Below are 27920 nucleotides of genomic sequence, written 5' to 3' on the forward strand. Positions count from 1 at the left end.
TCTCAGAAGTCCTGTTCCATCAGTTATTGATCAGATTTTGATGTTTTTCAGTGCGGTTTTCCTGCACATTACTGTATTTATTATGTAAACTGTCCTCTTGGTTCTGCTTACTTTTATGTAATTTAAGTTCATGTAAATCTTCACAAGTGTTTTCTAATTCTTCATGTTTGTCATTTCTTACAGTGCAATAATATTCCATCTTGCTGCGGCTGTTGAGTCATGTCTGATTCTGTATGACCTGGTGGACCACACTGTCCATGGGGTTTTCTTGGCGAAGGTACTAGAGTGGTTTGCCATTTCCTTCTCCAGGGGATAGAAGTTAAGTGACTTGCCCAGGGTCACACAGCTAGTAAATGTCCAAGGCTGGATTTTCCAGTGCTCTCAGCAATCTAGCTGTCTCCAATATTCTATTATATTTTGCAATAGATGGATAAAATGTGTTTCTATTTTTGACAATACAAAGAGTGCTTCTGTACTGTATGTACACGTATATAAATGCACACAAATACACAAGGCTCATTGTGGGGTTAGAAATAGTTATAAAAGCCTGAATAGTTTCTCTTATGGGTCCTTGTCTTGGACAAACACTATATGATACAGACTATCACTGAATGAAAGAATTTGAGAATTGAAAGGAACTTCAGAGGCTAATATCTATTTGACTACATGGCCTGTAAGTCAAATGTTGCATGTGTTTGTATGTATTTGCCAACCTCTTCATTAGAAAATCAACATCTCAGTAGTGGGATCCCAGTAATACCATTAGTGAGGAGGAACTACTTCTTCAGGAAGTCCCATTACCCATACTGTTGCCATCAGCTATGAGCTGTACTGAGTCACTTTTTATTGGTTTAAACTTTAATGGACTTTCTTTGCCAGTCTATTGTAGAAATGGCAAAGAGGAAATGAGAGTGGGCTATCCTAACTTCCTAATTTTTGTGTTTAAAAAAAGTGTTTTTTTAACATTTCCCCCAAGTGATTCTTTAAAAAAGTTAAAATGCATGATTTTTAAAATTTGTGACTTTTGTTTTTGCATTGCATTTCTCACTGACTATAACATTCTTTTTCCCTCACCAAGGGAGTTATCCCTTGTGACAAAGATTAAAAAGAAAAAGAAAAAAACATTTCAGTAATTACCAATGAACACAGTGACTTTGCCTGATAGCATACTCAACAGTTGACACCCACAGCCCCCCACTTCTCTAATGAAGGAGGTGCATTTTTTCATCTCTTCTTCAGAAACAAGGTTAGTCATTAGAACTATACATCATTTAACTTTGTTTTATTGTTCTTTCTATTTATATTATTTTAGTCATTGTATATATTGTTTTCCTGGTTCTGCTTCATTTACTCTGCATCAATTCATGTCATTTGCTTTTTCCTTGAATTTATTTTCATCATGTCTTACAGTACAGTTATATTCCATTAATTATATACCACAATTTGACTCGCTAGCTCCCAATTGATGGCTATCCATTTTGTTTCTAATTCTTTCCAACACAAAAAGTGCTGCTATGAAGATCTTGGTGTACATAGGAGTTTTATTCCTATTGTTGACCTCCTTGGGATACATGCTTAGCAGTGGGATCTCTGGATCAAAGAGTATGACTATTTAGTCACTCTTTTACTTTATTTTATTTTTTTGGGGTCAAGGCAATTGGGGTTAAGTGACTTGCCCAGGGTCACACAGCTAATAAGTGTCAAGTATATGGTCTAAGAATGTATTTGAACTCAGGTCCTCTTGTTAGTCACTCTTTTTAAAAAGTAAAATTCAAAATGACTTTTAGAATGGTTGGACATATTCATAGCTTCACCAGTAATGCACTGATATATCTGCATTCCCTCAGTACATCAAACATTGAAAAATATATATATATATATATATATATATATATATATATATATATATATATATATATATATGCATACATATGTATTTGTCATCTTTGCCAATTTGTTGAATTTGAGGTAAAATCTCAGAGCTTTTTTTTTTTACATTTCTATTTTTAGTGATTTGGAGGCAGTTGTTGGTATGGTTCATATGGTTTCCATGTGGGTGTTAATAGTTTGCGATTCTTCGCAACAGTTTGTTCATACCCTTAAGCCAGTTATCTCGTCTCCTGTCTTGGAAAGAGAGATTTTATGTTGTTTTATTCTCTCTCTCTCTCTGACTTAGAAAGAAGCTTGGAGGGCAAAAGCATGCATATGTGCTATGTAGTTGTGGGCACTGTGGTGGACAGCAGTTACAACCCTGTTGAGTTGCCTTAATATAGAACCTCTCTTGTAACAAGTAAGAATAGTCAATCAAAACAAGTAAACACATTGGTCATGTATGAAAATGTGTGCTTTTTGCCTCTTTCTTTTTTCCCAAGGCTAAGAGGATTAGAGAGTTTCTCTCTCTCTCTCTCCATATCTCCTCCCTTAACTGGGAACAAAGGACAGTCCAGAAGGACCTTGGGAAAGGAACAGTTTTCATTTTTTTTCCAGAAGATCTTTCACTGCTCATTAGAGCCTCTACTTTTCCCCCTAGTATTTTATTCCGTCTCCCCCCCCCTTTTTTTTTTGCCTTCCTGTCATGAACTTTAGCCTAGTTCATTTGATTGAATGAGTTCCTTGCTACATTAACTTTGGTACTCAGTGAAGAAATAAAAATCAGGAATTACTAGCAGAATTTAGAGAGGAAATTAATGAGGTAGTGGAAGGAACATTGTACTTGACTCAGAAGAAACCTGGGCTCAGACCTTGTCTCTGAGATTTGCTGGTTGTTGGTTAGAATACTTAGCCTTTCAGGATCTCAGTTGTGGTCTGCTGCATTATTTGCCTTACAGATTTGCCATGGGACCTGAATGACATGATGTATTTAAAGAGCTTTGTAAATCTTGAATTTCTATGTAAATGCCAGATATTACTTTATTCCTTCTCTTAATTAAATATTTCAATGATTATTTATTTTAAGTTACATAATAATTTATGTTATGTAATCATTTACTGTAATTATTTATTATAAATATTCAGACCTAGGAGAACCTCCTGCTGACTGAGTGTATATGGTGAGCAGCCTTAAATCAAAGGATCAAAGATAAGGAGAGAGTGACTATACAATGTCATTTGTGTGTTAAGGGTATGTGTGTGTGTGCATGTGCATGTATATATGTAATATGCATGTGTGCATATTATATATGCTTGCTTATGTTATAGTACATATATACACACACACATATATATAAATGTTTATATAACATGAAGATAAGAGCAGAGAACACCTCTTAGAAACAAGGTAAATAAAAAAAACTGGGAATATCTAGAAGGTAATGAAAATGTAAAATTGGAATACTTTTTAGGTGTTTGGAAAAAGTTATTTGTACCAGCACTGAACTATGTCTGTTGATTATCATCCACAGTGGTTTTGCTGTGCCAAAAAGAAAACTATCTCTGTTGTGGCTTAGATATGGATTTTTAATTTATCTTCTAGAAACCTGAATATAGATTGTAAATATCTAGATCCTTTGGAACCTTGTCCATACAGACTCATGAGAAGGAAGGAGCAGATTCTTCTTGTTTTAATTGTTTAGATTTATTCAAGTCTTTCTATCTCCTCTGTAATGGTGCCTCTCATGATGCTGTTGTTTTGTTCGTTGCTCTTAATAGTTTGACCCGCTGACGATTTGTATGACCTGTAAGATGTTAAGATGATGAGGTGGGATGTCCTAGCTGACTGAAATTCAGGTCTGGAAGCCTCATGTGGATGTAATGATGAAGACAGCGAATCAGTCACATAATGTATGTAGATAATTTCACATGTCCTGCAATTATGCAAACCGTGAATATTACTAGTTAGAGTAGAACTCATTGAAACTATATGACTTTATTATGACGTGGTTTTGATCATGGGATTACATGTGAGATAAGCACTTGATAAGTGGATCCATTAAAATACAGGACCAAATTGGTGACATAAAATATTACTGAGGGAGTGGGTCTTGGTGAAATAGCAACTCAGTCATAAGGGAAGAAAACAAGCAGGCTGCTCACTGGAACACTCATGAAATAAAGACTGAAGTCATAAAAATGATTCTTAATGCTTACTACTGCATTAGTCCTAGGTGAATATATAGGAGCAATGGGAATGATTAGAGAAGCAGCTTGAGGAAAGTGGTGGTAGAACGTGTGTGTGTGTGTGTGTGTGTGTGTGTGTGTGTGGTAAAAGATATAAATTGTTAATGTTTCAAGGGCTGAGGGAATTTAGACCCAATAATATACTATTTATTGGTGGAGCTATGAATACATGCAACCATTCTGAAGGCAATTTGAAATTCTACTTTAAAAAATAATTAAAATGTCTATACCCATTGATCCAGAGAGCTTACTGCTAGGCAGCATATATCCCCCCAAGGGTGTGTATGTCTGTGTGTACATGGATATATATGTATAATATATATGTTTGTGTGTGTCCACACATATACATACCGTGTCCTGAAAGTCTTGGTACAAGTGTATTATTATATTATGGTACATATATATATGTTTATATATACACACATCTATCTATATATATGTATATGTACGTGTGTGTGTGTATACACACGGAAGTTTATGGACATTTTAGCTACTTTATTTAATTCCAATTTGCTTTCCAGAATGGTACTACACGCTCATAGCAACATCAGCAATACATTGGTGTACCTGTCTTTTCACAGCCCCTCCAACAGTTATTGTTCCCACCCTTTGTCAATTTTGACAATTTGCTGGGTATGAGGTAAAACCTCTAAGTTGTTTTGATTTAAATTTCCCTTTATTGTTTGTGATTTGGAGCATTCATTCATTCATGTGATTGTTAGTAGTTTGATATTCTCCTTTTGAGATCTGTTTGCTCATATCCTCTGACCACTTACCTGTTAGAGAATGGTTTTCAGTCAGGTCATGTATACACACACACACACACACACACACACACACACACACGTGCGTATATAGATATACATATGTATATAAATATATGTGTGTATATATATATATGTATGTGTGTGTGTATATATATATATATATATATATATACACACACACACACACACACACACACATACATATTTCTGTTAGTTGTCTAAATATTGGGTACCAAACACTTATTAACACTTGTATTAGATACAAAAATTTTTCTCAGTTGACTGTACTCCTCATCATCAATCTGTTAACTTTGGTCATGCAAAATATTTTCACCATAATGCAATCAAAATTATCTATTTTATTCCTTGTAATTTCCTTCTTCCTTGCTTGGTTAAGAATCAATTTCCTACTCATAGTTGTGGAAGGTATACAATCTACTTCTCTTTTAATTTTTTTATGGTATGATCTTTAATATTCAGATTGTATCTCCATTTTGAATTTATTGCAGAATATGGGATAAGATGTTGTTCTAAGCCTAATTGCTTCCAGATGGCCTTTGAATTTTTCTAGCAGTTCTTTTCAGATAGAGAATTTATTCCTAAGTAATTTATGTTTTTTGATTTCTAAGACATTGGGTAGGTAGGTTTTAATATGTTAAACTCTAACATCATTTCTAGTTCTAGATTATGATTTTTGACCTCTCAGTTCCCTGCACAATCATTACCATTCTTAACTGGCCAGCCCCCTTTTCTTTGACTTTAGTCCTGTAACTTTTTGCTGTCCATGAATTACCTTCTCTTCATCTTGGACTTCTCAAACTCCCTCCCTGCCTACTTTTATTCTGCATTATTCTGGACTGGCTTGGTGCCTTGGAGTCTTATAGTACCCTGGTGGCAGTCTCTGAATCACTTTGAAGGCAAGGAATGGTTCTGTGGGAAGGATGAAGAGAGAAAAACCTAGTATATCACTTTGAAAGGACCACAGGTCAGGGATACATTTTCCAATCTACACATAACAATCTCAATTATCTACTCTAATGGAGGAGGGAAATGACATAGACAATTCAAAACCATTTCTATTTGACTTAGAATTCATTATACGATTCATCTCCTCTCCATTAGATTTACTTTCCTAATTATGTTTTGCTGAGGCAAATATTAACATAAGTATATTCTCTGAGCCCATAGCAAACTGATTGGGGGTGGGAGTAGGAGGAGAATGGTAATGATAGGATCATGGGCATCCAGCATGAGATTGAAAATTTGCTTCTTTGTTGTCTAAAGGAGGCTTGTCCCTTTCAAAAAGCTCACTTTGGGGGATATACCCATTCCATTGATGCTTCCAAGTTCAAACAGCTTTTTAACTCTTTCTTTGTAGTTGCTCATATGCTCTTCTTTCTCTTTCCTCTCCCACCAACTTTCTGTCAGAAGAAACTAAGCATCTCAGTCCAGTCTTTGCCTTTGAGAATATCCCTAGCGCCTCCTTTATATTTCCCAAATATCTTCCCCTACCCTGCCCGAAATTATTTAATGAGAGATTCATTTGGTTTAACAGCAAACTTTTGAAGGGTTATGAGACTGGCTATCTTTTGTTCACCTGCCTGTGAATTCATTTATTCTTCTACAACAAAAATATGTTGCTGGTACCTGTCAGGAAAAGCAAAAACAGAAAAAAAAAACTATAGACCAATTTCACTAATGAATATTGATGCAAAAATTTAAATAAAATACTAACAGAGATTACACAATTACATCATAAGGATCATACACTATGACCAGGTGAGATTTATAGCAGGAATACAGGGCTGGTTCAATATTAGGAAAACTATCAGCATAATTGACCTCATCAATAACAAAGCTAACAAAAGTCATATGATTATCTCATTAGATGCAAAAAAAGCTTTTGCCAAAATTAAAAAAAATTATTTAAAAAAGCACTAGAAAGCATAGGAATAAATGGACTCTCCTTAAAATAAGTAGTATCTCTCTAAAACCATCAGCAAACACTATCTGTAATGGGGATAAGCTAGAAGCCTTCCCAATAACATCACCTCCATTATTCAGTATTGTGCTGGAAACATTAGCTATAGCAATAAGAGATGAAAAAATAAAAGGCAGTAGAATAGACAATAAAAAAAACTATCACTCTTTGCAGGCAATATGATGGTATACTTAGAGAATCCTAGAGATTCTAAAAACAAGTTGAAATAATTAACAATTCCAGCGAAGTTTCAGGATAGAAAATAAACCCATATAAATCATCAGCATTATTATATATGATAAAGTCCAGCAGGAAGAGATAGAAAGAGAAATTTCATTTAAAATAAATTCAGACAATATAAGATACTTTGGAGTTTACCTGCCAAGATAAACTGAGGAACTATATGAACACAACTACAAAACACTTTTCACACAAATAAAGTTAAATCTAAGTGATTGGAGAAATATTAATTGCTCACGGGTAGGCCGAGACAATATGATAAAAATGACAATTCTACCCAAATTAATTTATTCAGTGCCAAACCAATGAAATTACCGAAAATTACTTTATAGAGCTAGACAAAATAATAGGAAAATTCATCTAGAAGAATGCTAAGAATATTGAAGGAATTAAAGAAAAAAAAATGAAGGTGGACTAGCAGTATCAGACCTCTAACTATAAAGCAGTAATCATCAAAATAATTTAGTGCTGGCTAAGAAATAAAATGATGGTTCAGTGGGATAGATGATACTCAGTAGTAAATGACAACAGTAATCTAGTGTCTGATAAATGCAAAGATCCAAGCTTTTGGGGAAAAATACACTATTTGAAAAAAAATGCTTCAAATCAATATTGATTAGAAAAATGCAAATTACAACTCTGAGATACCACCTCACACCCATCAGACTGGCTAATATGAAGAAAAACAAAATGACAAATGTTGGAGGGGAAGTAGAAAAATTGGGACACTAATGTATTGTTGAAGTTGTGAACTGATCCAATAATTTTGGAGAACAATTTTTACAGCAAGTTTCTCTGATAAAGGCCTCATTTCTCAAATATATAGAGAACAGAGTCAAATTTATAAGAATTTGAGTTATTCCCCAACTGATAAATGGTCAAAGGACACGAACAGGCTATCTATAGTTAAAGTAGAAGAGTAGGTTCCTTGAAATGATGGTCTGATGTATGTAATTTCCTTATTCATTGTGCTAGGTTCAAGCAGCCAGTCAAAGGACATTTTGGTCTTCTTCAAGAACAAAGGACAACCACCAGTGTATTAAGTTCTGAACACCATACTGAGGAAGCAGAGAGTATACAGAAAATGGTGACCAATATGGTAAAAGAACTAAACATGTGTGAGTTTAGCCAGCAGAGGGCACTACTTTCCAGTTATCTGATCCTATGCAATGATGAGGGTCTGCAATCCCATGCTCTCCCTTCTGTATATGTGTTTCTTCTAACTTGAAAGAAGTTTGGGGAAAGGTCAAACTCTTGGTTCTCAGAGAGCTAGTGACTTGTGTTCTCAGCTGTATCCGGATGCCCCTTTGTGAGTGTCTGGGGGTGATGGTAAGTTAGAGCCACATTGTAGGACAGAGACATCAAACACAAGACCTGTTGGCAGAATTAGATTAAAATGTAATTGGGGAATATTTAACAAAATAAATGAAAATACAATATAATGTAGATAACAGTAATATGTGGTTTTCTAAGTCAATATGTGACCCAATATGTATTGTTTAGTGGCCTTAGTAGTTCTATTTGAGTTTGACATCACTTTTATAGAAGACCTTGAATAGCAAAGAAATTATTTTGTATTTTATTTGTAGGCAATGGAGAGTCACAGTAGTCTTTGAGCAAGGAAGTGACAAGATGAAACAGATGAGTGCTCAGTTTCTTAGTTTAGGGGTATGGTCTCTGTGAATTTATCCACTGAGTCTTTTGGTTCAACCACCAGCCCCAGGGAATCTTGAAGCCCATGGTTCTTTGTGCTGTGTTTCAAAGGACTCTACTTACCTAAGCACAGAATAAATTGAATCAACCAGACAAGTGTGTTCTTACCAAGTGTAGTTTCTTTAATCATACCTCTAGAAGCAAATAGAATAAAAACAAATAGATGGAAACAACTACCATATAGGTTGCATGCCCGTATCTCCTTCCATATACAGTTAGCCTTTACCATAAGATCACAGACTTAGAACTGAGAGGCTCCTTAGAAATCTTCTAGTCTAGTCTACTTATTTTGCAAGTACCAGACCTAGAAAGGTCAAGCAACTTGCCTAATATCACACAGATAGTAAGCAATTAATTTTGGGTCCAAACTCAAATTCTCTGACTCCAAATCTTTCATTCTTTCCACTGCACTTCAAACCCAGGAGTTCACAGACATAATTCAGATACTAGAACTCAAACTTTCATTCTTTTTAGAAGGAATGAATGAATGATTTGATCAATTAATGAAAAAACATTTATTAAACACTTACAATCCCAGCTAAGTGATGGGAATTTGAGGCACCACCTGTCCTGAAGAACTTACATTCTAATGGGCAGACAAATAATATAGGGGAGTGGCCAGAGCAGGGTATTTTGGTAGAGAAAATCATAGGTGTGGCAAATGTAGTCAAAGGATGTTGATTCACATGCCATTTCTAATTGCAATGACAATGTTGATTTGATTATGCTTCCAAAGTTGGAAGGGGTTGGGGTAGGGTAAAATCAGGGGCAAGGGAATAGCAAGAAGAGGGCTGGAATAGAATGTGAGGCGTGATTGGGACTGGATAGGTATGTGGGAGGATTTCCCAGGTTGGAGTTCCAGAACTAAGATGGTTAAGTGCTCTAGCATGAAGCTGCAGTAGGGTGGATGACTAGATCCAGTGATCCAGAGGACAGTGGCAGGTAGAGTGGATGGTTAGAAGATGACTGGAATGAAATACGAAGTATAGGTGGATATAGCTTTTCCATTCCCTCTCAATTATCCTCCATTTGCTTTTTTTCTTTTTTTTTGGCAGTTGGGGTTAAGTGTCTTACCCAGGGTTATACAGCTAGTAAGTGTCAAATATTTGGTCTGAGGCCAGATTCTAACTCAGGTCTTCCTGACTTCAGGGCCGGTGCTCTGTCCATTGTGCCACCTAGCTGCCCCTCCATTTGCTTTTCTACTTATGACTTTCCTGACCAATGTCCAGTCCATTGAGGAACATGGGCTCTGGGGAACTGATTCCTCTTCTGGTTGCTTTTCTTGGCCATTGCTCTGTTGATATATGAGAAAATCCTGCTTCCATTCACTACTACCTTTCCAGATGGGCTGTGTAGAATGTTGTTAAATTCTCACTTCCTGTTCATCCACACAGTAGACAAGGGCAGGCTCATGCGTGTAAAGGGAAACTTTAAGCTGTCATTCCTTCCTCTTTTTTGAACCATCCCACCTCAGATGTCTATCCAGCTTCATACTATGCTATTTCTCCCTCATTTAGTGAACCTACTTCTTAAAAAAAAAAAAAGAGCCTTGGTTACCATACCCACCTTAGAAAACTTTTTCGTTGTAGTTGACCAATGACTCATGAGTTAGAGCGGATGATCAGGTCTAGCTAGAGCTAGAAGAAGAAAAAACTCAAAGGTACGTGATCATTGTCTTCAGGTTGGAACAATATCATAGAACACCCTGAATAACAAAAAAGGAGTTTATATTTTATTTTATTGGTGAAAAGATCAAAATTAATATTCTATAATGTAATTGATTTTATGCTACATTAATTTTATAACTGAATCTGCATCTCTAAAAGGTACCTTGCTATATCCTAGAGTTGAGTTTAAGAATTTAGCTTTACCTTAATTTAAAGGTATAATTAAAAGAAAAACTGTTAACTACCATACCTTGTCTTTAAAGGCCTACAAACTGATCTGGTACATTTCCAAGGCTGTCCTTGTCTGTTTTTGTACAATTAAGGAGGATTATCTCCCTAAAAACCCTTCTAGGCCTCAGGGAATCTGCTAACTCAGGTCCATTAATAAGGTCTGCAAGATGTGGATAGGTCCCATAAAACAATTAATATTCCTTAATTGTCAGAGAGGGGTGGTTACTAGTCCCACGTGGTTGTTAGCCCATTTTCTTTAAAACAAACAATCATGAAGGGCAGTTAGGTGATATAGTGAATGGAGCACTGGCCCTGGAGTCAGGAGAATTTGAGTTCAAATCCAGCCTCACACACTTACTAGATGTATGACCATGGCCAAGTCACTTAACTCCAATTGCCTAAAAATAATCGTTGTCTTCATCCCTGTGATGCTATCTATCCTGTAACCAATTGCATGGTCTTCCCCACCTACCTATTTCTTTTTTTTTTCTTTTTTTGGCTAGGCAATGGGGTTAAGTGACTTGCCTATGGTCACATAGTCAGTAAGTGTTATGTGTCCGAGGCCAGATTTGAACTCAGGTCCTCCTGAATCCAGGGCCAGTGCTCTATCCACTGCACCACCTAGCTGTCTCCCCACCCCCACCTAATTCTGTACTCTCCAAAACTATGTTGTCTAGTGAACCCTACCTTGGGGTCTTTGGTCATTAAGACAGGCCATTGACCCAATTTTTTGGTCACTGCTAGCCTAAATAATAAATTGATCATTCTCAGACCATTGTCTTTTAGTTTACCTTAATTTTCAAACATAATATTGGCAGTGGTTATGACAAGGAGATGGCCAAAGTGGAAGATGAAGTATGGCTGGGGCCCCATAGATATAATGGGCCATTGCAATATATTACCAGTGAGGACAGCCAGAATCTCAGACTCCAGCCAGGACACTGGCTCTTTCCACCTGTAGGAGGAAGGAAACCTTGGAGGCCGCTCTTACTCCACACTTAAAAACAAAACAAAATGAAACACAGCAACCAACTGGAAGAAACATCATTAGAGATGATTTTCCCTGTGCAGATATGGAACCCATTTGAGAAAATTTATACCTGTTACAATTCCCCCAAGCTGAAGATAACCTTGGAAATAGAAACATTGATATTACAACATTAATGCTCACAGTATGCTTGTGAAAATTACTGAATTGTCCCAATGGGTACAATTAAAGGTTTTTCTCCTCAACATGAGACAGAGAGGATCATGGGATAATCACTTTCCTAATTCAGGATTTTTCCCCTCAGGAGTCTGACCAGGTCCTCTTGTGACTTAAGCTATGACTCTAAAGCTTAATATGCTAAAATAAAAGTTGGGGCCTCTGTTACCCAGGATTGGGGCTTTCATAAAATATTTCCAAGTCAGTTTGCCTATTTCTGCAAACTCTTGGACACTCAGTTCTTCCAGTTGATACAGACAATCCTGAGTCTTTGAGGGGGCAAAGCTGAGCCTTCTCTACACGTTGGCTTATTCTCTCCCATTAATATGCACTAAAACCTTTTTTAATTGGGGTCCAGGGAGTGTGCTCTCAGTGTACCATTATTATCTAGCTCAGGGTTCCACTTAACAGGGAGAATCCCTACAGGTGGATAGGGTCTTGAGTGAAGTATTGTATCCCCATCCTAGTTTTTATCTAGGTGAGATCAGGTTAAATTGAATGGCAAGACCAGCCTTTAAAGTAGATGGACTTTGCAAAAACACACCCTGAGGAAATATGCGTGAGGGTGTAGGGCAGTCCAGTCACTTTGCCTTGGCAGTGATGGGTATTTGGGTACAGTTAGTTGGGATTAGCTGGGTGCAAGGAAAGCTCATCACTGTCTGCTTATGTGCACAGATAGTCCCCAATGTAACAAGGGATTATGCGGCAAAGGTTAGTGCTGATGTGTATTCCCTAGAAGCAATGTTATATGTGGCAGTTACACGGCTAGGTCAGGTCACGTAAAAGTCAATAAACTTGTTTTACACCCAAAGCTTAGTACAAATGAGTGGTGTTTTTAGAACCTAAGCTCCATGTATAACTGCATGTATTTGTGCAATGACAATTTGGGAATCCAAAGTTCTCTCCCCCTTTTCCTTGCCCCAGACACGACTATTAGCCAGTAAACGGAAGTCTAGGGAGGACTCCCCCAGCTCTAAGCCATTGCTGATGGCTTTGTAGAGAGGGTGGAGAGTCCCATTAGGACAGGATCGTTTGTGATACCCAGGGAGCCCAGGAAGGATGGGTAAAGAACTGTTAAGGACAGGGCCTTCAGCTAAGTGACTATTCAAGGATGAAGACTGAACATATAGGGCTAGCTTCTTTCTTCTTTTCTTTGAGCTCTAAGAATTGGACCTTCTGCTTCTCTCTTAATTCTTAGGCATTAAAACGTGACCTTCTCTGTCCCATTCCCATCTTTTTCTTATTACTTAGACAAGATTGGGGGAGACGACAGGATTTAGAACTGGAAAGGATTTTGGGGATCATTGAATCTTCAGGTTCCTTCATTTTACAGAGGAGGAAATCAAAGCTCAGAGAAGGGGAGTTAATTACTAAAATACCTATTACGTAGTGGAGTAAGGACTTGAACTCAGATTTCCTGACTCACCACTCTGATTCTTTGCCTCTAAGCTAATGGGCTCTTTAGGCATTCAGTGTAGTCTTAGGGGTCTTCAGTTATGGGTGCCACATATTAGAAGGCACATTAATTAGCAGAGGATGACCAGGATGATGGAGGGTCTTGAAATCATACCAGATGAGTACTGGTTGAAAGAACCAAAGATATTTATCTTAAAGAAGAGATGACTTGGCTGGCATTGGTTAAGGCATAATTAAGTTGTTTTCAAGTGTTTGAAAAGCTCTTGTTACTTTGGACTTGTTCTGTTTGACCCTAGCAGGCAGAAATAGAGTAAGGGCAATGGATACAAACTGTAGAGGCTTATATTACTTTGATGTTAAGGATAGGACCCCCCTCCCCTCACCAACAATTAGATATTTGAAGTGGAATATGGCAGCTCAGGGGAGGTAGTGATATCTTCAAGTACAGGCTAAATGCACACTTTTAAAAAAACTTTGAATTCTTACATATGGATAGGACTAGATGGCTTTCAAAGGCTCTGTCAACTCTGAGTGTCTGTGATTCTGTGTAAGCTCCTTGAGGCCAAGGTCTGCTCCTTTTTTATCTATATAACGTCAATGTTTTATGCATAGTAGGTGCTTAATAAATGCTTGCTGATGGATTTAAAGGATTGAAATAAAATGCATATGCTTCTCAGAAGAAAAAGAGATGACTTTCCTGGGCATTCATTTTGTCAAGAGAACTGAAGAGGGACAGGGTCAGGGTTCTGGAGAAAAGAGCAGGGTATGCCTGGTACAAAGTATGTGCTTAATAAATGCTTAGTGACTCACTGCCTTTGTTAGGGGAAGGGAATGAGAATATGGGTTAGGAGGCTAGGTATAGTGGTGGAATAGAGTAGCACTTAGGCTATTGAGAAAGCACCCTGGCAGCATGAGAAAAAAGGAGCAAACTTAAGGCTCTCCTCACCCCCCCCATCTTCTCTCCATATTATTTGTGTGGAAACCCAGAAGCAGACGCCTTGGTGGTTCTAGGTAGCAGGAATAGGAATAAGGGGTTTCAGCAGTGAGAGTACTTATGGCTACTGGTTTGGAGTTGCTGTTCACATGTAAGAGCCCAATGTCAGATTTTGAAAATTGTAGCCTGTATAGCTATTTGAATATAATACATACATACACACATATGTGTGTTTATATATTTATATCTATGAATATAATACATACATACACAAGTGTATGTGCATGCACGCTTGCATGTATCTCTTGCCAAGAAAACCCCAAATGGGGTCACAAAGAGTTGGACATGACTAAAAAATGATGGAACAACAAGAAAATCTGTATCTATCTGTATCCATATCTATCTATCTATCTATCTATCTATCTATTTATCTATCTATCTATCATTTTTTTCCTTTAGTGTCAACTGGCCAGTTCTTTCTTTTCTCCCTGAATCTCTGCCAGGCATCAGAAGCACTGAACTTCACCAAAGCGCTGAACTAGTGCAGTTCACCGTACCTTAAGGAATGCCTCAGCCAATTAGCCACCTGAAAGTTTTGGCATCTAAACACAACAAACTTTTGTGCTATCTCCAAGAAAACAGCAGAGTTTTATGATTCCCAGATTCCAGGGGAAAACTGATCCCTGAAGCCATTGAGAAGATGTGCTTCCTCAGAGTTTCTCCAGGTTGCTCTTTGCCTTAATTTTTCTGCCTATTTTTTGCAGATATTCACAACATGTCACTGGTGGAAACTGGATGGTACTTCTGCCCATTTGGTAATGTGGTTCAGGAACTTCTTGGGGCCTTCAGTTTGCATACATTGCACACATTCCACCCTAGTTCACATAGGACTAACAGTAAATCATTTATATTCTTATGTATCCTGTAGGAGCAATTCCTGCTATGAATATCTATAAATTATTTTAACTACAGTCAATTCAATTGCTCATGTTAATGGTGAGGAATAGCAACATGGAGAATTAGGCTTGGGAATGCCAAAGTAATCTTTTAGCCTTCTTAGTTATGTTTTGCTCAAAATATTATACACAGTTTGTATTTCCAGAATTAATCTCTACAAGCTGGGTAGTGGGTGTTCCATGGGTCCCAAGCATTGGATATGATAGCAGAAATTGTTCTGGGGTAAGCAATTCACTACACATAACCTACAATGAATATAAAGATAAAGAATGAAAAAAGCATTCAGTAGGCATTTATTAAATGGCAATCACTTTGCTAAGCAGTCAAGATACCAAGAAAGATGTGAGACAGTCCGTGCTTTCAAGGAGCTCACCGTTTTTTTTTTTTTTGGCTAGGCAGTGGGGTTAAGTGACTTTTCCAGGGTCACAACAGCTAGTAAGTGTTATGTGTCTGAGGCCGGATTTGAACTCAGGTCCTCCTGAATCCAGGGCCGGTGCTCTATCCACCATGCCACCCAGCTGCCTAGGAGCTCACTTTCTAATTGAAGGAGACAACATGTATGGGAGAGTTTAGCTGAAAAGTTAATGGAAAGAAAAATCTGATGATCCTTAGAGAATAATAAGTGAGAGCTAAGAAAGTTAGTAGGCTGCATTCACAGCTGCACAATGTCCAGACCTTACTTTAAAGTTCAAAAGCCCTGTGGTTTCATCAATGTGCATAGGTGCTTCCTGCATCGACATTGATTATGACACCTTATAGATGGTTTTGTGAATTGGTCATGACCACACTTTTTATCTGGTGGCCAGCGTTTTGGTGATGGGCCTCTTTGAATTTTGTGCCATCTGATAAACTTCCTATAGAAGTGTAGAGTTAGAGGGAATAGTAATGGTAGCAAAAATCTAGACACAAGCCACTTTCCAGAATTTATTTCATACAAAAGAGTAGCATCATGGGTTGTGTCTGGTCCGTGTTGTCTACAGAACAGTCACCAAAAAAGATGGTCCCAAAGTTCTGCTTCTGGGAGCCAAGATGGCAGAGTAAGAAGTCACTCTCATTCTCTTTTATTGACCACTGAAAGCCCAGAAAATATCAACCCAGGAAAAACCCTGAGCCAGCAAAAAGAAGGGCACTGCAGTCTTGTAGCCCAGGAAGCTTAGAGGATTAACTGGAAAGGTCCCTCTAGCTCCTGAGGAGGGAGATACAGGAGTCAGGGTCATCTTTGATGGATTGTAGACTAGCGGTTCTCTGGAATTGGCAACAAATGGACTCCTTTTGAGTCATAGGATCATTGATCCTCAAAAAAGAGCCAAAAGGGACTTCAGATGCTATCCAGTCTATTTTGCAGATGGCCCATGAAAGGTAACCTTGACCCAGCTCACCCAAGGTAGCAAACAAAGCAGAATTTGAACCCAGGTCTGACAATAGAGCCAGTGCTCTTTTCACTGCACCACACTGTCTTTGAGAAGTTATCTAATCATTCACACATAATCTCCAACAACCCCTTCATTTGCTGATAAAGAAACTGAGCTCCAGAGCTGGGAAACAAACCATGGAGTAGTAGAAAGAGCCCTGGATTTGGAGTTACATGACATGGGTTCAAATTCCAGTTTGCCACTTATTTTCTGAGTAACCTTAGTCAAGTAATAATTTCTCTAAGCCTCAGTTTCCTCATCTGTAAGATAAGGGAGTTAGATGTCATGTTTTCTGAGGTCACTTGTGGAACTAAGTCCATAATCATTTGACCTAGATTTTCTGACCTAAGCCCAGTGTTTTTATATTATATCACTATGGGGAGGGGAAGGAAAGCAGGGTAGTGGGATTGTATGGGGAAGACTCTCCTGCCTTTAAAATTAACTAGAAATTTCCAAGTTGAGATTCTATAAACTTCAATCAATAGGAATTTCTTTTTCTCCTCTAGTCTGAATCATTGATGCTGAATACAAAAACAATTTCTGATCCTGGGCTAGATGGCAGTGTGACATCTCTGGCCTTGCTCATTTTCAAAGAAGGTTGTCTCATTGGAAAAAAATGTTTGGGAAATCATTGTTTTACAAAAACACAGATGGTTCTCAGGAGATGAAGAACACCTTAGGGACCAACCAATTCAGTATTTATAGACTTAAAATACCCAAACAGAACATGAAACTCATGAGCTCACTGTGTGTCGCAGGAAGATGCTACTGTGGATAAAGAGCTGTTTAGACATTTTGGAGGAGATGGGATTCCAAGAACAAACGTGGTTTTTGCTTACCTTTGGCTTTGCTTTAGAGAGCAATGTGAGATTGCTGAGTGACTAGAACAACAGGCAGAAGAGGAGAACTTTCTATTACCACCCCGGGGTAGGGGAAGGTGAGTTTTCTAGTTATGATGCTCAAATTGCTCAGTTCTTAGATTACGTACAATCAGCTCTGCATTATCCTTACACATCATCATTATCATCATCATCATCATAGGTTTGCATAGTACTTCATAGTTATAAAATGTTTTACACATTTTCTCGGTTTCTCACATGTTTATTCCTGACAGTTTTCTGCCTTGGACTTTCCATGGAATTTTGAGGATCACTTATCTGGTTTATTTTTTGGGGTGGTGGTAGTAGTGGTCTGGACCAATGGTTTTATTTATGTGGAAACTCAGATGTCTGAAACGCTAAAATGTGAAGTGACTTTTTTTCAGGTTGCACAGAAAGTGTGTCTCAGACTTGATTCTAGGCCCTTTCTGACTCTAAGACAGGGTCTCTACTCAATACCTTTACTTACTCACTTATAATAGTTGCCTATAACATAGAATAGATAAGAAAGGCGGTGGGAAGCAGTTTAGCAAAACTAATTAATTCATCAGCTATGTCTAATAGCATATGCAATGTTCCACATTCATAACCCCCCAACTCTGCAAAAAAAAGAGTGAGATACATTTTCTCATTTCTTCTTTTGGACTGAGCTTGGGCATGATAAATACACAGCATTCAATTGAAGGATTTTTGTTCTTTCCATTTATATCAACAGGCATGTATTGAATACTATGAGCAAAGTGATGTGCTAGGTGCTGTGAATATAACCATCATCTCCTCCTTCTTTCCTTCTCCCCCCACCAAAAAAATTCAGTCTCTTCCCTCAGGTAGCTCATATTTTATAAGGAGAGAGTCACAATTATGTATAATACAAGATGCAATAAGGACAAAAGAGAAATTCCAACATTGTGCTCTTGGAAAGAGGGCTAGAGCTCTATTCAGAAAGACCTGAGTTCAAATCCTCTCTCTAACACTTACTAGTTGTAGGACTGTGGGCCAATCACTTAGCAGCACTAAGCCTCAGTTCTCCGATCTGTAAAATGAGCCTATTAATACCTGTACATCGCTGGGACTCTGTGAGACTTAAATGAGATAATCCATGCAAAACACTTTGCAAACTTCAAAGCACAATACAAACATCAGTTATTATTATTGTATTATTATTATTATTTCTGAATTAATTTATCCTGTTTCCCTCCCCCTATTAGAAGATAGAAACAGAGCGGGACTAAGGAGAAAACATGCATCTCTTGGCTTTCCAAGTAGAGAAGGACCTGTGGTAGGAAAGCACTAAGACTAAGGTGACTGGACAGACACAGCCGGAACAGACAGAACTCTGAGGTGGCAAAGGTGGCTTCTCTCTCTCTCTCCTCTATTTATAGATGATTGCCTATTCGGGGATATCTGGTACTCTGGTCTATCTTTACCTCGTTATTAAAATAACCTTTATCAATGACAAGTTATCCCTCATCTGAATCACTGCAATGCTCTTTATAATGATGGGCGAGGGTCCCTACTGTCTAGTCTACTAACAACTCTTGGAGGTCTTGGTAGTTCTTTCTTGAAAACAGCAATCCCATGGCACCACCCTTTCCCCACTTCTTGTGCTCCTACTAAGTTACAAGGAGTTGTAAGACCTGAATGGTAATATATTCTTAAGCTAGTTACTTGCCTTTGATGAAGGTTACTTTGGTGTTGAGACCCTGGAGTTGAGTGTGACAGATGGATTCAGAAAAGAAAGTCTAGGTGTGGGCCATCTTTGAGAGACATCTTTGACCACTAAACTTCATTGACATTTAAGCTCACTTGTTTTTTGGCAAAAGAATTTCTAGCCTAGTAAAACAGATAGAAAAGTATGGGGTGGAGACAAAAGGGTCTTTCTGGGCCCCTAAAATCATATTACATAGGAAGTCCCCTCATTTATTTTTTTAAAATTTTAATGAAAGATTTTTTTAATGAGCAAAATCTGTTTTCTCTGTTTCCCACTTCCCTTCCATTTCATGGAGGAAAAAAAAAGAATTAACAAAACCCATATGAAAAATATGTAAAGTGAAGCAAAAAAAATTTACTACATTAGCTTTGTCAAAAAAAAAAGGCTTGTTCTGCTATTAAGTCTATCACTTCTCTGTCAGGAGGTGGGTGGCATGCTTCATCTTTGATCATTTAAAATTGTGGTTGGCTGTTGTGTTGATCAGAATTCTTGAGTCTTTTAAATCTATTTGTCATTACAATGTTGTTGTGGTAGTGTATAAATTGTTGATTTTGCTCACTTTCCTCAGTATTTAAGATATTCCAGGTTTCTCTGAAAGTGTCCCCTTTACCATTTCTTATAGTGTAATCGTATCCTATTATATTCCTACACCATAATTTGTTCAGCCCTTCCCCAGCTGATAAGGCACCTTCATAGTTTCTAGCACAAAAGAGTTGCTACAAATAATTTTGTACATATTAGACCCTTTCCTCATTCTTTGATGTCACAGGGTAAAAGGATATGCATAGTTCAGTAACTTTTTGGGCAGAATAACAAATTGCTTTCCATAATGGTTAGATTACTTAACAATCCATCAATAGTACAATAAGGTTTTCCTACAACCCCTCCAATATTTGTCATTTTCCTTTTTTGTTAACTGCCAATCTGATGGGTGTGAAGTAGAACCTCAGAGTTGCTTTATTTTTATTTCTGTAATTAAAAATGAATTGGGGAATTTTCATATGGCTATAGCTAACTGAAATTTCTTCCTAAACTGCTTATTCACATCCCTTTATCATATGTCAATTAGAAAATGGCTTTTATTCCTATATATTTGAATGGATTCCTTATGTATTTTGTCTACGAGAACTTTATCAGAGAAACTTACCGCAAAAATTCTTTCCCTCAGTTGCTTGTGTCCTTTTTAATTTTAGCTGCATTGATTTTATTTGTGCAAAAACGTTTACATTTTGTTTAACCAAAACTGTTCATTTTATCTTATGCAATCCCTTATCCATAGTTCTGAAAGGTAATTTCTTTATTGCTGTTGTAATTTGTTTATGTGTCACCATTTATGGCTAAGTCATGCACCTATTCAGAGCTTATCTTGGTATAATCGTAGGAGATGTTGACCACTTTCTGCTGACTGCTTTCTCATTTTCTTTTTTTTTCTTCATATCTTTTGACCATTTATCAATTGGGGAATGGCTTGTGTTCTTATAAATTTGTCTTAATTCTCTATATATTTTAGAAATGAGGCTTTTTTCAGAAAGACTGGTTGTAAAAATTCTTTCCCAGTTTTCTACCTTCCTTCTAATCTTAGTTGCATTGGCTTTGTTTGTACAAAAACTTTTCAATTTAACATAATCAAAATTATCCATTTTTCTTTTCATAATGTTCTCTATCTCCTGTTTGGTCATGAATTCTTCTGTTCTCCATAGATCTGATAGGTAAACTATTCCTTGTTCTCCCAGTTTACTTATGGTATAAGCCTTTATATCTAAGTCTTGAACCCATTTTGACTTTATTTTGGTATATGGTGTGAGATTTGGGTCTATGCCTAGTTTCTGCCATACTCTTTTCCAGTTTTCCCAGCAGTTTTTTTCAAAGAGTGGGTTCTTATCCCAGAAGCTGGGGTCTTTGGTTTATCAAATAATAGATTACTATAGTCATTGACTACTGTGTCTTGCATATTTAACCTATTCCACTGATCCACCTCCCTATTTCTTAGCCAGTACCAAGCAGTTTTGATGATTGCTGCTTTATAATACAATTTAAGATCTGGAATTGCTAGGCCACCTTCCCCTGCATTTCTTTTCATTAGTTCCTTTGATATTCTGGACCTTTTATTTTTCCAAATGAATCTTGTTATTATTTTTTCTAACTCTATAAAATAATTTTTGGTAGTTTGATTGGTATGGCACTGAATAAGTAAATTAGCTTAGGTAGGATTGTCATTTTTATTATATTAGCTCGGCCTACCCATGAGCAACTGATGTTTTTCCAATTATTTAGATCTGATTTTATTTGTGTGAAAAGTGTTTTGTAATTGTGTTCATAGAGTTCCTGGGTTTGTTTCAGGAGGTAGACTCCTAAATATTTTATAATGTCTACAGTAAGTTTAAATGGGATTTCTCTTTCTATCTCTTGCTGTTGGGCTTTGTTGGTAATATATAGAAATGCTGATGATTTATGTGGGTTTATTTTATAGCCTGCAACTTTGCTAAAGTTGTTTATTATTTCAAGTAGTTTTTTACTTGATTCTCTAGGATTCTCTAAGTATATCATCATGTCATCTGCAAAGAGTGATAGCTTTGTTTCTTCTTTGCCTATTCTAATGCCTTCAATTTCTTTTTCTTCTCTTATTGCTAAAGCTAAGGTTTCCAGTACAATATTGAATAACAGTGGTGATAATGGACATCCTTGTTTCACCCCCGATCTTATTGGAAATGCTTCTAGCCTGTCCCCATTACATATAATGCTTGCTGAAGGTTTTAGATATATGCTATTTATTATTTTAAGGAAGACTCCATTTATACCTATGCTTTCTAGTGTTTTTAATAGGAATGGGTGTTGTATTTTATCAAAAGCTTTTTCTGCATCTATTGAGATGATCATGTGGTTTCTGTTGGTTTTGTGTTGATATGCTCAATGATGCTGATAGTTTTCCTAATATTGAACCAACCCTGCATTCCTGGTATAAATCCTACCTGGTCATAGTGTATTATTCTTGTGATAAGTTGCTGCAATCTACTTGCTATATTTTGTTTAAAATTTTTGCATCTATATTCATTAGAGAAATTGGTCTATAATTTTCTTTCTCTATTTTGACTCTTCCTGGTTTAGGTATCAACACCATATTTGTATCATAAAAAGAATTTGGTAAGACTCCTTCTTCACCTATTTTCCCAAATAGTCTATATAGTATTGGAATTAATTGTTCTTTAAATGTTTGATAGAATTCACATGTAAATCCATCTGGCCCTGGAGATTTTTTCCTAGGGAGTTCATCAATGGCTTGTTCAATTTCTTTTTCTGAGATGGGGTTATTTAAGTATTTTACTTCCTCTTTGGTTAATCTGGGCAATTTATATTTTTGTAAATATGTATCCATTTCACTAAGATTGTCAAATTTGTTGGCATATAGTTGGGCAAAATAATTCCTAATTATTGTTTTAATTTCCTCTTCCTTGGTGGTAGCTTCACCCTTTTCATTCTTGATACTAGTAATTTGGTTTTCTTCTTTCTTTTTTTAATTAAATTAACCAAAGGCTTATCTATTTTATTGGTTTTTTCATAAAACCAGCTCTTAGTTTTATTTATTAGTTCAATAGTTTTCTTAATTTCAATTTTTAATTTTTCCTTTGGTTTTCAATATTTCTAATTTGGTGTTTAGTTGAGGATTTTTAATTTGTTCTTTTTCTAGTTTTTTTAGTTGTATGCCCAATTCATTAATCTCCTCTTTTTCTATTTTATTTATGTAAGCATTTAGAGATATAAAACTTCCCCTAAGAACTGCTTTCGCTGCATCCCATAGGTTTTGGTATGTTGTCTCATTATTGTCATTCTCTTGAATGAAATTATTGATTGTTTCTATGATTTGTTGTTTGACCCAATCATTTTTTAGGATTAGATTATTTAGTTTCCAATTATTTTTTAGTCTATCTTTCCATGGCCCTTTATTACATATAATTTTTATTGCATCATGATCTGAAAAGGATGCATTTAATATTTCTGCCTTTCTGCATTGGATTGTGAGGTTTTTATGCCCTAGTACATGGTCAATTTTTGTGTATGTGCCATGTACTGCGAGAAAAAAGTATATTCCTTTCTATCCCCATTCAGTTTTCTCCAGAGGTCTATCATACCTAACTTTTCTAATGTTCTATTCACCTCCTTAACTTCTTTCTTGTTTATTTTGTGGTTAGACTTATCTAGTGCCAGAGGGGAGGTTCAGGTCCCCCACTAGTATAGTTTTGCTGTCTATTTCTTCCTGTAACTCCCTGAACTTCTCCTGTAAGAATTTGGATGCTATACCATTTGGTGCATATATGTTTAGTAATGATATTACTTCATTGTCTATGGTGCCTTTTAGCAGGATGTAGTTTCCTTCCTTATCTCTTTTGATTAGATCTATTTTTGCTTTTGCTTTGTCTGAGATCAGGATTGCTACCCCTGCTTTTTTTACTTCAGCTGACGCATAATATATTCTGCTCCAGCCTTTTACCTTTACCCTGTATGTGTCACTCTTTTTCAAATGTGTTTCCTGTAAACAACATATTGTAGGATTATGGTTTTTAATCCATTCTGCAATCCTGTTTCCGTTTTATGGGAGAGTTCATCCCATTCACATTCACAGTTATGATTACTATCTGTGTCTTTTTCTCCATCCTTTCCCCCCATTTATGCTTTTCTTTCTCCTTTTTCCTTTCTCCCCTTCACTAGTGTTTTGCTTTTGACCACCGCCTCCTTCAGTCCCTCCCCCTTTTATTATCCCTTTCCCTTTTCTTCCCCTTTAGTTTTACTGCTGCTTCCCTCCTTCTTTCCCTCCCTTTTCTTTCCCCCTCCCTTTTCTTTCCCCTTTTCCCTCCTACTGCCTATAGGCAAGTTAGATTTCTATACCTAACTGATTATATTATGCCCTTCTTGAGCCAATCTGATGAGAGTAAGGTTCAAACAATGCTCCCCCCCTTCTTTCCCTCTGCTGTAATAGGATTTTGTGTCTTTTCCTGTAATGTAATTTACCCTTGTCTGCCTCCTCCTTTCTCAGTACATTTTCTAAGATCAGATTGATCCACTTATTTGGATCCATTTAACCCACTTGATTAGATTTTTTTTATCATTACATCAAAGTCAACTAATATCCACCCTCTTTATGTATACTCCTTTAACAAGGTGTAATAACAATACAGTTCTCAAGGGTTGCAAGTCTCATATTCCCTTGTAGGGGTTTAAACAGCCCCCCCCTTATTAACAACATATTGTATCCTTCTGTCCCATTTACCTTTTTAAGTCCTTCTTGAGTCCTGTACTTGAAGATCAAATTTTTTGTTGAGCTCTGGTCTTTTTATCAGGAAAGTTTGGAAGTCTCCTTGAATATCCAAAAATGATGCTCATGTTTGCTGGGTAATTGATCCTTGGCTGCATTCCAAGCTCCTTTGCCTTATGGAATATCATGTTCCATGCCCTGCGGTCTTTTAATGTAGAAGCTGCAAGGTCCTGTGTAATCCTGACTGTGGTTCCATGATATTTAAATTCTTTCTTTCTGGCTGCTTGCAGCACCTTCTCTTTCATCTGGTAATTTTGGAATTTTGCTATTATATTTCTTGGCATTGTCAATTTGGGATCTCTTTCAGGTGGTGATCGGTGGATTCTTTCTATGGTTATTTTCCCTTCTGGTTCTAGGACTTCTGGGCAGTTTTCCTTTATGATTTCCTGAAAGATACTGTCCAGGCTCTTTTTTTTCATTATTTTCAGGTAGTCCAATAATTTTTAAATTGTCTCTCCTGAGTCGATTTTCCAGGTCGGTTGTTTTACTGATGAGGTATTTTACATTTTCATCTATTTTTTCATTTTTTTGTTTCTGTTTGACTGATTCTTGCTCTCTCATAGAGACATTAGTTTCCATTTGTCCAATTCTAGTTTTTAACAGATTGTTTTCTTCTGTTAGTTTTTGTACTTCCTTCTTCAACTGGCCAATTGTGTTTTTTAGGGACTTGTTTCCTTCAGCATACTCTTCTGTTAGTTTTGTACTTCCTTCTTCAACTGGCCAATTGTGTTTTTTAGGGACTTGTTTTCTTCAGTGTACTCTTCTGTTAGTTTTTGTCCTTCCTTCTTCAATTGGCCAATTGTGTTTTTTAGGGACTTGTTTTCTTCAGTGTATTTTTTTTCCAATGGCCAATTGTATTTTTGAAGGACTCTTTTACCTCTCTCATTTGACTATTAAAATCCTTCTTGAGCTCTTCTAAGAAGGCTTTTTGGGCTTCAGACCAGTTCATATTCCCTTTTGTTGTTGCAGATGTGGGTTTGTTGACAATGTTGTCCTCTTCAGAATTTCTGTCTTGATCTTCACTCTTCTCATAATATGAATCTATGGTACGTTTCTTTTTACTCATGGTGTTTCTTTATTCCCTGGCCTTTAAAGAGATTGAGCTCTCGTGCTGGGGCACAGAGGGTACTGACCCAAGCTTCTTGTGTTGGGAGCCTAGGTCTTGGTCACTGGCTTTGCGTTCTGGGGCCTCTTATGCTGGGAATTGGAGGCTGTAGGTTTCTGGCAGCTTACCTTGTGTTGGGCTGGAATCAGCAAGGCTGGAACTTTCAGGCAATTCTAGGTTGCCTGCTTTTCTTTCCTTTAGCTTTCTTCCACTCCTTTTAGATGGCTGCTGCAGGACGTTTATTTGCCTGGGATCCCCTGCAGTGTTGTCTCCATGTTTCTCCTAATGCACCGGGAGATTCCTTTGCGGTGGATTGCCGAGACTCCTGGTGCTTTTCTGAGCTGGTTTCCACCAATTCCCCCGCCCTCACTGAGGCACTCGGAGTTCCAGGTGTTGGTGTTTGCCTGCTCTACCACCTGGGCTTCAGAATCTCTTCACAATTGGGGGCTTCAGGGCTCCTACAGCTCACCTGGTGTTGGGTTGGAATCAGCAAGGCCGGGGCTTTAGGAAGCCTTTAGGTTGTTTTCTTTGCCTCCTTTCATAAGAATGTCACAGGGTACTTATCTGCCTGGGGCCCCTTGTCTTTGCTGAGGCACTGGGAGACCCATTTGCTGGGCTACTGCATTGCTGCTCCTTGTCTTTCTTCTAGTTCAGGTGTTCCAGGGTTTTTTTTTTCCTGGGGTGATATTTTCTGGGTCTTCAAAGGTTGATAGGGGAGAGTGAGAGCGACTACCTTTTCACTCTGCCATCTTGGCTCCTGGAAGCGGAAGTCCCCGCTTTCTCATTTTCCCAGCAAATTTTGTCTCTTCTTGGTTTCTAAGGCCAATTCTGCCTAGAGGAAATGAAATCATTAGACATGGGGCAGAATCAGGAGAGGTCAGGATTCAGAGTTTTCCAATCATTTTTATGTTCCTTTGAGGAAAGGGAATGAAGAAGAAGGGGAAGAGCTGTATACCTTTCTAATGTGATTCTTTCCTCTTGTTCCCACAGGTTCCTTCATAGAAAATGAGAAGAGGAAATCAGTCTGAAGTGACTATGTTCATTCTTGCAGGACTAACAGATGAGCCAGAACTTCAGCTGCCTCTCTTCTTCATATTCTTGGGCATCTATACAGTTACTGTGATGGGGAACCTAGGCATGATCACACTGATTAGATTTAGTTCTCATCTCCATTCCCCCATGTACTATTTCCTCAGCAGTTTGTCTGTTTTAGATGTTTGTTATTCCACTATCATTACCCCCCAAATGCTAGTGGGATTTTTATTCAAAGATAAAACTATCTCCTATCCTAGGTGCATGACTCAACTCTTTTTCTTCTGCATTTTTGTTATTTCTGAGTGCTACATGCTGGCTGCCATGGCTTATGATCGATACGTTGCCATCTGTAACCCCCTACTGTACAACATCCTCATGTCCCCTCGAGTCTGCTCCTTGCTGGTGATTTCTGTGTTCTCTGTGGGATTCACTGATGCAGTGATCCACACAGGTTGTTTACTGAGGTTGCCATTCTATGGGTCAAATGTAATCAGTCATTACTTCTGTGACATTGTCCCCCTCATCAAACTCTCCTGCTCCAGCACTTACCTAGACGAGCTCTTGATTTTTATTATTGGTGGATTCAACATGATAGCAACCAGCTCGACAATCATAATTTCTTATGCTTTCATCCTCTCTAGCATCTTCCGCATCAACTCCAAAGAGGGCAGGTCAAAAGCCTTTAGTACATGTAGTTCCCATCTCATGGCAGTCACTATGTTTTATGGGTCCCTCATGTCCATTTATTTCAAACCTGCTACCAGTATCAACCTGGCCCGGGAAAAAGTGTCCTCTGTGTTTTATACCACAGTGATTCCCATGCTCAACCCCTTGATCTACAGCCTGAGAAATAAGGATGTGAAGACCGCATTGAAGAAACTCACAGAAAGGAAAATATTCTCATAGTTGCTATATATTTTACAACTATATTTCTTGCTAATAAAGTAAACACGATGGCTCAAATTTTATTTTTCATTCGCTTTTCCACTTCAAGTTTAAATATTTATTTCCCCCTTTTTTACTCACTAATACTTATCCAACCTGACTGGAGCAGTGCCTATAATTACAGAAGATTAATTATTTTTCTGTCTCTCCCCTTTCTGATTGCTCTTCCACACAGCTGCCAAACTGATATTTCTGAAGTGCAGGTCTGACTGTGTATGACCATACTGTCTCCTCCAATGAAATATAAACTCCTAGAAAGCAAGAACTGTCATTTTGGTCTCTGTATTCTCAGCACCTAGC

At 37.5% G+C, this 27920-nt stretch overlaps 1 protein-coding gene across 1 annotated transcript; it reads left to right on the plus strand.

Annotated features, from left to right (window-relative positions):
• The first annotated feature begins 188 nt into the window (after nucleotides 1–188).
• OR8D4 (olfactory receptor family 8 subfamily D member 4) lies at nucleotides 189–27918 on the plus strand. Its single transcript, XM_078146110.1, has 4 exons — nucleotides 189–277; nucleotides 1079–1246; nucleotides 3649–3780; nucleotides 26631–27918. The coding sequence occupies exon 4, from the start codon at nucleotides 26646–26648 to the stop codon at nucleotides 27579–27581; it is 936 nt and encodes a 311-aa protein (XP_078002236.1). The 5' UTR covers nucleotides 189–277; nucleotides 1079–1246; nucleotides 3649–3780; nucleotides 26631–26645; the 3' UTR covers nucleotides 27582–27918.
• Nucleotides 27919–27920: the final 2 nt, after the last annotated feature.

Source organism: Phascolarctos cinereus, unplaced genomic scaffold (assembly GCF_003287225.1).
Source record: "Phascolarctos cinereus isolate Bilbo 61053 unplaced genomic scaffold, phaCin_HiC Scaffold_726;HRSCAF=1367, whole genome shotgun sequence".
In the NCBI taxonomy this organism is placed as follows: domain Eukaryota; kingdom Metazoa; phylum Chordata; class Mammalia; order Diprotodontia; family Phascolarctidae; genus Phascolarctos; species Phascolarctos cinereus.

Coding starts and splice junctions, on each gene's coding strand:
- OR8D4 (XM_078146110.1), top strand. CDS start 26,646: ATGAGAAGAGGAAATCAGTCTGAAGTGACTATGTTCATTCTTGCAGGA.